Source organism: Pollachius pollachius (genome assembly GCF_949987615.1).
Source record: "Pollachius pollachius genome assembly, chromosome: 15".
Taxonomy (NCBI): Eukaryota; Metazoa; Chordata; class Actinopteri; order Gadiformes; family Gadidae; genus Pollachius; species Pollachius pollachius.
Window position 1 is genome coordinate 2,940,080 of NC_136948.1, and position 12,149 is coordinate 2,952,228.

General features: G+C 52.2%; 2 protein-coding genes across 2 annotated transcripts; one reads left to right on the forward strand and one right to left on the reverse strand.

The window, feature by feature from the left end:
- The first annotated feature begins 739 nt into the window (after positions 1-739).
- LOC307087455 (uncharacterized protein) lies at positions 740-4,927 on the forward strand. Its single transcript, XM_079753045.1, has 4 exons — positions 740-1,444; positions 2,841-3,032; positions 4,113-4,320; positions 4,418-4,927. Exons 1-4 carry the CDS (start codon positions 763-765, stop codon positions 4,674-4,676), a joined length of 1,341 nt encoding a protein of 446 aa, XP_079609171.1. The 5' UTR covers positions 740-762; the 3' UTR covers positions 4,677-4,927.
- A 253-nt stretch (positions 4,928-5,180) lies between these two features.
- dkc1 (dyskeratosis congenita 1, dyskerin) lies at positions 5,181-11,758 on the reverse strand. The gene is made up of 14 exons (XM_079752378.1): positions 11,680-11,758; positions 11,072-11,121; positions 10,897-10,983; positions 10,001-10,092; positions 9,524-9,708; positions 9,343-9,407; positions 8,975-9,101; positions 8,573-8,703; positions 8,048-8,191; positions 7,598-7,718; positions 6,827-7,049; positions 6,231-6,285; positions 5,752-5,907; positions 5,181-5,633 (listed from the first exon to the last, which is right to left on the reverse strand). The coding sequence occupies exons 1-14, from the start codon at positions 11,693-11,695 to the stop codon at positions 5,571-5,573; spliced, it is 1,515 nt and encodes a 504-aa protein (XP_079608504.1). The 5' UTR covers positions 11,696-11,758; the 3' UTR covers positions 5,181-5,570.
- Between the last annotated feature and the right edge of the window lie 391 nt (positions 11,759-12,149).

The window sequence follows — 12,149 nt, forward strand, 5'->3', positions numbered from 1 at the left end:
CCCGCCCAATCGGGCAATACTGGCTGCAGGCAGACACCGCTCCTTGTGGGTTAGCGCCGTCGGACATTCCGCGTAGGCATACGCGATATATTACGGTCCGGTCCATGGGTCACATGCCGCCTTCCAAACGCTCGGAGTTTCCGGGAAGTTCGGAGGTTTGGACCCTAAGCTCGGAGGAAAGTGCTCTGAACACTCTGTTGGGTCTGAGTTTTCACGTCACAACAATGGATGCCCATTTCATTGAAAGACTAAAGTGAACTTGCAGCAAGCACTAAGAGGCGAACTTAACACCCATTCTAACATTTGCATTGCGATCAATTATAGCTTACAATTATAAACATCACCCGATAAATTCTCGCTCATGTTCAACCATCGCAAGCAGTTCTAATAACTGATTCATCTGATTAAGCAAAGAAACGCAAAGAGGTCCCTGCGGGCATCCATACTTGTTGTTATGAAGTCTAGTCTCACAAACGATCTGTTTTTCCGGTTTTATGTCATAGCCTACGAACTTCTGAGGAGCGTTTCCTGAACACTCTTATTCGGGAGATGGGAAGGTTTACGTAAAGACAAGTAGAGATTCCGAACCTCCGAGCTGTTTTGAAGGCGGCAACACACGGAGCCTACGTCACTCTATGACGTGACCTCAGCCTCCCGACCAGCGGTGTGGTCCGACCATCGATGATACGAGGATTTGGGAAGAGTGTCAAAGTCATTTCAAGGGAGAATTAAAGCGTGAGCTTTACACATGCGGACTTTACCATGCCGCTACAGGAGTACGCTCTCCCGGAGGAGGTCTGGATTCACGCGTTCACTTTCTTGTCGACGCGGGACAAACACAGCGTCCGCGCGACCTGCAAGTACTTCAGAGAAGTCCTAGATAAAAATGTTTATCTTTGGAAAGATTTCTCCGTGGTCCTGAATGACTTCTCACGATACAACCGGGGGTTCTGGAGAACCCTGGCCCGCAGAAACGTCCGCACTTTGGTCCTGAGGGAAGGCAAAAAGAAAGACTTGCGGCCGCTGCCGGACGCGCTGCCGTCCGTGACAGGCGTCGCCGTGGAATGCTGGTCGGAGCCGCAGCCGCTAGACACCCTGGCCCGCTTCTCCAAACTCACCAGTCTGTCGTTCCACAACTCCCAGTGTCCGCTGGACCTCTGCCCCCTGCTGCAGTTGCTGTCCCTGCAGGTCACCCGGCTCAGCGTGTGCAACGTGAAGCTCCGCTCTCCGACGGTCCAGTTTATCAGCACCGTGTCCAAGATGCGGAATCTGACGCAGCTTCTGCACCACCACGACGGGACGGAGCGCATCCCGCCGCGCGCTTTCCACGACCTGTTGAGTGGACTGCCCAGACTGCAGCACCTGTCTTGGGAGATGGTGGCCCACCGGAGCCTGCCGGAAAACTTCTTCAGCCCGCCCTCGGTTCAGCAGCAGCAGCTGGAAGGTCAGGCTTCGGACGGTGTGGTACTGAAGGGTTGGTGTTTCCACAGCGGCCGACTTGACCAATGACAACGGCTGTACAACTAGAGGTTTAAATGCATAGGAACAAGTAGGCCTACTGTGTGTTTTTCCTGGTCCCTGTTGGAGGGGGAGGATGGGAGGAGGAGGATGATGATTATGCTGTGTGTGTGTGTGTGTGTGTGTGTGTGTGCGTGTGTGTGTGTGATAAATAAACCCACTTTCTGTGCTACAGCACTTTTCAAATAGCCGATTAGCAACAGGCTATCGTCGTTACATTAACAGCACAATTCTTGGAATCATGATACTTAATGTACATTTAATAAAACAGGGAAACACTGGAGTGGTTGCATGAGACGTTTCCTCTATCAGCAGCAACGTCTGTTTCCTCATGAGAAATAGATTGGATACCAAACCCTGTGTCAACAAACGGACACTTTAGCACCCTGTAGACAGCAGCACCCTGTAGACAGAAGCACCCTGTAGACCGCAGCACCCTGTAGACCGCAGCACCCTGTAGACCGCAGCACCCTGTAGACCGCAGCACCCTGTAGACAGCAGCACCCTGTAGACGGCAGCACCCTGTAGACGGCAGCCCCCTGTAGACGGCAGCACCCTGTAGACGGCAGCACCCTGTAGACGGCAGCACCCTGTAGACGGCAGCACCCTGCAGACGGCAGCATCCTGTAGACAGCAGCACCCTGTAGACAGCAGCACCCTGTAGACAGCAGCACCCTGTAGACAGAAGCACCCTGTAGACGGCAGCACCCTGCAGACAGCAGCATCCTGTAGACAGCAGCACCCTGTAGACAGCAGCACCCTGTAGACAGCAGCACCCTGTAGACAGAAGCACCCTGTAGACGGCAGCACCCTGCAGACAGCAGCATCCTGCGGCCCTCTGAGAGCCCGCCGCCAGAGGGGTCTCATGAAGACCTCCTCTGACGCACCGAAGCTCTGGCCGCGTCCCCCGGCGCTGAGGGGGTGTCAGGGTCTGGTGTCTCCCAGCGCTGAGGGGGTGTCAGGGTCTGGTGTACCCCAGCACTGAGGGGGTGTCAGGGTCTGGTGTACCCCAGCACTGAGGGGGTGTCAGGGTCTGGTGTACCCCAGCATTGAGGGGGTGTCAGGGTGTGGTGTACCCCAGCGCTGAGGGGGTGTCAGGGTCTGGTGTGCACCAGCGCTGAGGGGGTGTCAGGGTCTGGTGTACCCCAGCGCTGAGGGGGTGTCAGGGTGTGGTGATTGGTGGAGGCGGGATGATGATCAGAGTGGTTAGTTGACTGTCAGCCGGTAGAGTGGTTAGTTGACCGACAGCCGGTAGAGTGGTTAACCTACAGGCTGCGGGTGTAACCCCCATGTTGTCATGTGACCCCTGACCCCTCCCCCAGGCCCGCGGCCCCTCCCCCTGTCCAGCCTGGAGCTGCTGAACTACGACACGCTGGTGACCCGGGAGGCGCTGGCCCCACTGGCCGGCCTCGAGAGGCTGTCCGTCCTCCACCTGTACTCCGTCCCGGGGCCACAGTGCCACCTCCGCACCTGGCTGCTGGCCCTGCCCCGGCTGACCCACCTCAGCGTCCACGGTGAGGGGGTCAACCGCTGGGGACACGCCCCCCCCTGGAGGGAGGGAAACGTAGATACACACACACACACACACACACACACACACAAATGCACCCAACATACACCCATAAAAACATAAACCCATAACCCAAACACACACACACACACACACACATACATATATATATATATATATATATATATATATATATATATATACACACACACACACACAAAAAACACAAAAACACAGACACACACACAAAAAAACACATACATGCACCCATAGAAACATAAACAACGTTTATGTCTACCAACGTTAACCCTCACGTGGAGGAGCCCCGGGAATCCACCGCTGGGGACACGCCCCCCTTTGAAGGGCTGAAACCCCCCCTCCCTAGATACATATACACACAAAAACACCCATAAAAACATACACCCATACATACATACACATATATAAACAGAAACAAACACACCCACACATATAAACATGCATACACACATACATACACCCATAGAAACATCAACACGCACACACACATACAACCACACTGTTACAACCTGGCTCAAGGGTGTGCAACGACAGAGGGAGGCCACGAAAGACTGAGTAACTGCATGACGTTTAATCAAGGGAACATGAAATGTGCTACAACAAATACACAATGTCCATCTGAACGCCAGGCAGAGTCAGCCAGTCGGGCAGAACTGCTTTATAGGCTCCCAAGCCAAGCCTGCTCAGGCCTGCTTTATACAGTAGGCTCCCAAGCCAAGCCTGCTCAGGGCTGCTTTATACAGTAGGCTCCCAAGCCAAGCCTGCTCAGGCCTGCTTTATACAGTAGGCTCCCAAGCCAAGCCTGCTCAGGTGCGCCGCATCTCACCAATCGGCGTGGCTCCGCCCCCCAGCTCCCTGCACAGAACACACAAGCAGCAAACAACGAAGGCAACCCTGTTGCCGTAACAACACCCATACCAACACATAAACACACACAATCACTCACACGGCCATACACTATCAACACACACACACACACACCCACAGGCACACGCTGTGACCGAGGTATGATGTACCTGCTGTTGTGCTTCTCCTGGGCGTGAAGGGGGCCACCGCCTCGGGGCCTGGGCCGACTGCCTGCCCCCGTCCGTGGTGGGGCTGACGCTGTGCATGGACCTGACCCTGGAGGACCTGGTGGTGCTGGGGGCCAGGCTCCCCCAGCTCCAGCACCTCCACCTGGAGCCCTGGGGGGCCACGGGCTACGTAGCCCTGCTCCCAAAGCTCTTCCCCCAGCTCAGGACCCTCAAGATACGGTCAGACGCCTCCCCTTTATTCATCACAATCCATTGCATCTTTTAAAGTGCTCAGGGTAAAGTGTTATGCCGAATATTCTGGTGTCCTTCTCTCCAGTCATCACAACGTGCCAGAGTCGGACTTCCTTGGCCTCGCCCTTCTGGACAAACTGCGCCATGTAGAGGTCTTGGACTGGTACTGCGGTCACCGCCGGCCGGCCGAGGGCCACGCCCACATCCGGCCGGCCGGCGGCCATGCCACCACCAGCCCTCGGCTGGCCAACCTCATTGCGCAGCTCCGACACCTGACCAATAACCGGGTCCACATCACCCCCAAACGCCAACAAGACCCTCTCTTATGCCAGTGTCTTTCATAGGTGCGTCGGTCGCACGTCGTGACTCACAGTGTGATTGTACTGCGGTCACATGAATGTTCAAGATGTAGCATGAAGTGATTCTGCTGAAATCTGAAAATGTGCCTACAAGGAAATGGGACAGACGCCCCAGTGCTGAAAGAAATGGGAGTTTGACTTTCCTGCTTCATGTAATTGCATCTGGGTACAATGTTGCACTTCCGTATTTGAAACTCCCTGCATGATGAAATAGGGTTGGACACTGCTTTTAAATACTGCCATTTAGCTTTTTTTAAATTACATTTTACACTAAGGATTAAAAATTAATGACTTCCAGTTTGAAGAAATCTATTGTTTTGAATGAACAGAATGTGTATAATGGCCATAAGCCTGGAGTTTGAACTACCGTCAAAAATTGACCATTACTGACCGGTCTACGCAACAGTAATGTACTTAATCCCGGAGATGACAAATTGAGTAAAATGCAATTATGTATAAAAAAAAAATCTTTAATACATGACAGGTCATTGAAAAACCCTCCCCCTTCACTTAGACAGGCTTTGGGAGAGCCGTTTATATAAACAGGTTTTACATTTTATACAGCTTTTTAAAACCAGCATTCCTGGAAGTGGGCCAGATAGGGGGGGGTTTAGGTTACCATGACAACACCACAGGGCTGCGAGTTCATTTAAGGCAAGAACAGACTTTCAACATAAAGAGTTGTGGGGGGGGGGGGGTCCACCCAAAACATAGTTTTTATTTACAAAATGCAAATGTCTGCAGCAGGCGGCCGCAGACGTCTGGAAACAGACGTGTAAAAAAATAAAAATAAAGAGCAACTAAAACATCCAGAAGGTACTTGAGCGCACGGCGTCAGAGACGCATTGTCCTTTGAGTCTCTGCTCCGCCCGCAGGGCCTCACTCCGAGTCCTCCGCTGCCTTCTTCTTCTTTTTTTTCTTCTTCTTGGCACTCTCCTCGCCCTGCAGGGGGACGGGTCATGGGGGGAAAGTGTGAGTGGTCATTCGAGGGAGACATTGCCATTATAGAAGAGCTTTAGAGTATACACGTCATTTTTCGTGATCTTTAACCACCCCTCACCGCTTCTGGGGTCTCCTCCGGCGCTTCAGGTGGCGTCACCTCCACTTCCACCTCCTCCTTTTTCTGTTTCTTCTCCTTTTTCTTCTTCTTCTTCACCTCTGTGCTAGGCGTACTGGGAACACTGGCCGCTTCGCCGTCGCTATCCTCCCTCTTCCTCTGTAGAAGAAACGGGAAACTACGGTCAACATTTGCCCAAATGAAAGACTGAAGTGCAGTCATACTGAATTCCACTAGACTTCAGAATAAAGTAACTTGGGTGCTACTATGGTCTCTTTGACGACCAGAAGAGACCACCTCCCCTGGCTTGACAGTTAGTGGCGGTGGTCTAAGGCGTCTCTGCTACAAGCCATCAGTCAAGGGTGATAGATATTTGGTCATCCTCGCACATAGTGCTCACGCATCTATATAGCTCATCATTTGGCTTCGTGTAGCTCATTGTTAATAAAATGATTAACGCAGCGAAAGTAGAGAATACCAACCTTAGCCGAGGCGTCCGCGGCCTCTACAGCCGCCGGCTCCTTCTTCACCTTGCCACTGAAAGAAGGAACGGGCGTGAGCCACCATGTTGTGCACATCCCTGACCAGATTACTGGGACATCGTTTGTTTTCTTAACCGACAAAACATTTGATGAAGGGACTTTACTCAATTTCATCAGCTGGTTAAGACTAGTCCAGATCTGATCTACAGCTGGTAAGTGCTAGTCCAGATCTGATCTACAGCTGGTTAGTGCTAGTCCAGATCTGATCTACAGCTGGTTAGGGCTAGTCCAGATCTGATCTACAGCTGGTTAGGGCTAGTCCAGATCTGATCTACAGCTGGTTAGGGCTAGTCCAGATCTGATCTACAGCTGGTTAGGGCTAGTCCAGATCTGATCTACAGCTGGTTAGGGCTAGTCCAGGTCTGACCTACAGCTGGTTAGGACTAGTCCAGGTCTGACCTACAGCTGGTTAGGACTAGTCCAGGTCTGACCTACAGCTGGTTAGGACTAGTCCAGGTCTGACCTACAGCTGGTTAGGACTAGTCCAGGTCTGACCTACAGCTGGTTAGTGCTAGTCATCACTGGCGGGTTCATACCTGTAGTCTACGTAGTCCGTCTTCCACTCTCCGGGGGTGCTGCCGTTGGGTTTGCCGTGTTTGTCCAGAAGCCCTTTCTGGATCATCATCTTCTTCTGGCTGGCCTTGGGCCCCAGGCCCCACTTGCGGGGGTACGTGTCTCGCTCCATGATGACCCGCTTGATCTTGGCCACCACTCCGTGGTCACACGTGGAGATCACTGCCGTGGTCATCAGGGCCACGCCTACCAACACAAGAGCTCAGGTCAGTCCGCCGGTTCCACGCGGCCAAACTCTGGGCAGGAGGAGTCTACTGGTGCGAGCATGTGATCAGAGGTTTAAATCGTCTTGGTTACGCTGAGCCCCATCGTCTGCCCGGCGGGCGACACCCCCCGCCGGGCCCCAGCAGAACGCTGGGGGGGAGGAGGGGGCGACTGACGGTTCGCCCGGGGCCAGAACGGACCCGGGAGAGCGCAGAACCCGGAGCCAACTAGCACTCAGAGAATGGATAAACAGGTTCATCATCTACACATCGCTCCACCAGTAAGACCCCCAACCCACCAGTAGGACCCCCAACCCACCAGTAGGACCCCAAAGGGCTCCACCAGACAAGGACCTCATCCACTATACTAGTGTACAACGAGTCAACCTTAAGACATTAGTTGCCCATGAAACTAACTTATCTGCAGCATCAACAACTGAAGCCCCCGTCGTCCCAACCTTCCACCCATTACTAGCGTGGACGTATGCATCCCCAACCAGGTTACCCACGGTAACCAGAACCCAGACTCACCGATGCAGATGGCCTCGCCCTTGGTCGTTATGACGACGATGTCCTGGTTGACCTCAATGCCGTCCTCGTAACGCAGAACGCCCGGTAGCATGATCTTGGCCCCGTAGCAGATGGCGTTCACCTGCAGCATGAAACGACGTTTAGAAAGCTAAACACAAAACGTCACGCTGGACAGTAAGTGGAGCGCCCCCTAGTGGACAAGAAGTCTGTGCTACAAGCCATCAGTCAAGGGTGATAGATATTTGGTCATCCTCGCACATAGTGCTCACGCATCTATATAGCTCATCATTTGGCTTCAAGTACCTCATTGTAATTAAAAAAAAGCAAATATATAATACAGTAGACTGAAGACGGTCTGTCCTTCATTAGTTGGAGGACGTTTCCTTCAACTAATGTAGTGATGTTTTGATTCAGACTCCATCTATACGTTGCAGTCTGCTGCTGACTCACCGCGCTGTCCTTCATCACCAGCCTCTTGTGGGACACCATCAGCTTCTCCAGGGGGTAGATGACACGCCGCAGGTACGTCTCATCCTTGTTGTGGTCGAACTGCCACTGGGCGTCCAGGACGTCGTGCATGGTCACCAAGTTATCCTGAGGAACCACAGCCAGTTAGAGGAACCATTCCCAGTTAGAGGAAGACAACTCATGGACCTTCACCATAAGACAGGAGTATTTGTATACATTTCTAATCTTCTGCATTCAAATTAAATGACCAGAGGCCATAGTGAGGAGTATACGGAACTTAAATTGACGGGACGCCAATATTCTTTCAAAACACAAGTGACCTCTTCAATGATCCAGTGTTGACCAGAGTGAGAGACAAAAGCCAAACACGTTGACAGTTGACCATCGAGTCACTCCGCCCGTTTCTGTGCCAAAGGTTAATTAGCAGAACTGGGGAGGAGCCCAGAGCTGAACTCAACACTTTGGGATCAGGGTACAGAGAAAGGGGGGGGGGGGGTCTAGCCTCACCGTCTCCCCCAGGACCCCCGAGCGGACCCGCCGCAGCTCCTGCATCTGACCTCCGACCCCCAGCAGCAGGCCCAGGTGAACGCACAGCGTCCGGATGTAGGTCCCGGCCTCGCAGCTCACCCAGAAGATGCCTACCGCACAAAGACTGGGTTAGCGCAACGTCACCGAGGACCTCACCAATAGGGTTCTCGCTAACGCTTTTATCCAAAGTGAATTACAGCCGTTAATTCACAGCAGAGTCCATCACGCTACGAGCCATCAGTCAAGGGTGATAGATATTTGGTCATCCTCGCACATAGTGCTCACGCATCTATATAGCTCATCATTTGGCTTCAAGTAGCTAATGGTTAATTAATCATTTGATTCATAATACAGCAGAGACTGAAGACAAGCGGAACTCACCAAGCCTCCTCTCTGGGTCGTACTCGATCAGCTTGCTCTCGTAGATGGTCCTCACTCTCAGCTGTCGCTTGACGGCCGCGATGAGGGGCGGGCGCTGGAACAACGCTCCTGTCAGCGTCTCGAGACCCTACAGGACAGAGGGCTGCACGTCAGAGCCCGTAGGACCAGACACGGAGCTGCACGTCAGAGCCCATAGGACCAGACACGGAGCTGCACGTCAGAGCCCGCAGGACCAGACACGGAGCTGCACGTCAGAGCCCGCAGGACCAGACACGGAGCTGCACGTCAGAGCCAGCAGGACCAGACACTGCTCTGGATGGCACTATAGGATGAGACATTAGTCGAGGGACATGAGCCCAGACACTTACCCTAGCTAGCGTGTGTTCGTTTTCGATAGCATTGTGCAGCCGTACTATTCCCACATACTCTTTGCCTGCAAGGGACAGCAGAAGAGTAGCGAGAGGGGCCAGTTTAGTGTTGGACGACAGCCACAGAGATGCCTCACTGTATTCCCTAGTTTACTACGTCGCGTGTTGTGCTGCTACGTACCGGCACTCTGCTGGGACTTGACCAGCCGCGTGGCACGCTCCACGCACACGATCAGACAGCCCGTCACTTTGGGGTCCAGGGTGCCGCTGTGCCCCGTCTTCTCCACCCGCAGGATCCGACGGATCCACGCCACCACCTCGTGGGACGAGGGGTTGGCCGGCTTGTCCAGGTTGATGAAGCCGCACCTGGGGGTTTACTCAGGGTTAACAACTCAGTTTACCCCTAGTCCATACTACTAACCCTTCGGTAGCACGTCAGACTAGCCTTCCACCGGGGGGCAGAGTGTGCCCCGCTACAAGCCATCAGTCAATGGGTGATAGATAGTTGGTCATCTCCGCACATCGTGCTCATGCATCTATATAGCTCATCATTTGGCTTCTTGTAGCTCGCTGCTGCTTATTAAAGCTAGGATTCTTCCAGTAGCGCAACCTCTAAAGGCGCTTCCTCGACTGAGGCCGAGCCAGGAGGGTCTCTTACCGGACATAGTCCGCGATGTCCCTCTTCAGGGGGTTGGACCCGTTGGGGAGGGGTGTGTAGTGGGCCGTCCTGATGTTCAGCTTATCGAAGTTCTGCAAACAAAAGACTGATGTTACAGTAACTGCACTCGAGGGGTTTAAATACATGGAAACAATTAGGGAAATCCACAACATAAGACGTTGTGGACAACGACGCCTACTGGTGACGAGCATGTGATCAGAGGTTTAAATCGTCTTGGTTACGCTGAGCCCCATCGTCTGCCCGGCGGGCGACCCCCCCCGCCGGACCCCAGCAGAACGCTGGGGGGGGAGGAGGGGGCGACTGACGGTTCGCCCGGGGCCAGAACGGACCCGGGAGAGCGCAGAACCCGGAGCCAACTAGCACTCAGAGAATGGATAAACAGGTTCATCACTTCACATCGCTCCACCAGTAAGACCCCCAACCCACCAGTAAGACCACCATCCCAGTGAGCCCCCCCCAAGGGCTCCACCAGACATGGACCTCATCGACATTTAGCGTGCAACGAGTCAACATTAAGGCATTAGTTGACCATGTCTGTAACTCATCATCTGCAGCATCAACAAGCATTAGATACACTTCCTGCTCATGGGAGTTTCTGGGCTGCAGTGATTCAACTTTTGACCCCATTTCTTGCTTGGAAAAAATTTGCAACCCCAACCAACTGCAGTGCACCTGCTTCAGTACTAATTATCAACATCTGCCGGTGAACGTAGTCACTTCTAGTCAGAGCACGGCCACCAATCAATAAAGACTATGTATTCATTACTTTTATTGCTAAAATGGATCATCAAATGTCCACAGCTAGTTCAGCTCCGGAACGACTGGTTCTGACCCATTAGACACACTTAAACAATTATTGTAGACTCGGGACCCACCTTGAGCAAGAGAGGCCATTGCGACGTGTCTAACGCAGCCGCCTTGGCTTCTGGTTTGATGAAGAAGTCGCCGGTCTGTTGGATGTCCTGTAATAAGACCAGTCATTAGTTATTTAATATCACACTGGTAAATAATAGATCGCTACGGATGAAAAGCTGTATTCCTGACACATACCCCAACATCCTCCTCCGTCACCTTCTTCGACTTCTTTTTCTTTATCGAGCCTGCGTGGAGAGAAAAAGTTAATTATGTAGTTGACTAATTTTTTAATGTCAATTTTGCAGATGAAATTATGGAGCGGCGTCACATCCCGCACGCGAAGAACCCCACGTGGCACAGAGGCCGGCACGTGGTTCGTACGGGCCATGTGTGCTAAGCTAACTGGCTAACCAGCGCTACAAGCTAACATGTGGAACAGGCCCACCGTCCACTTGTATTGCGATTCTGCATTTGGTCGAAGCTCATGCAACACAAACAACCTTATGAACATATTTGCGCAACAAGACGAGCAGCTTTCCTGAGTAGTGTGTACGTCACACTTTATTAACTTGACTGACGAGTATTTCGTGCAAAATAATCCCTGTTCATTCAAAATATACACTTGGTATACAATCATCTAGCATGAGCACTGAAAGTAATTTAGGCTGTTTGCAGACCATTAACCCAGACATTAACATTATAACATGCTGCAGAGATTGATCATTGACACCTGCACGTACACTAACGTTACAGTGCAGATCTCACAAGAAAAGTGGTGAATAACAATTTGAACGGTAAATTACCTTCTAAGTCCGCCATCTCAGCATGCGCTTTTAGAATGATAACCCGCGTGTTCCCCTCTTTATATCAGCCCTCTTCCACTTCCGCCGGGTCGTCGACGCCCTGACGTCAGTGAACGTCATGGCTTGTGCGTCGCTACTGCCACATAGTGTCCGGCGCGGTCACAACAGGCGCAGGCCGTCCTATTCACTAAACAGGTGGTTATCTTACCCTTAGGGGTTCTTTGGTGTACTGCAGGGTGTATTCAGAAAACGTACAGTAAATAAAATGAAATACAATTTTAAGTTAGGCAATCGAAAAACAAGAAAATGGAAAAGGGTCTGAAATGTAGGAAGAGATTATTTGAATGGGATTCCCCTCTACATGCTCTCACCCTCCCCAGGCGTTGTGCTTCTTTACTGGGGAGAAATTAGCCAACAGTTGCATCAACCCATGTTTCTCACTAAATAGTTAGTATTTGCACCCTTTTAAT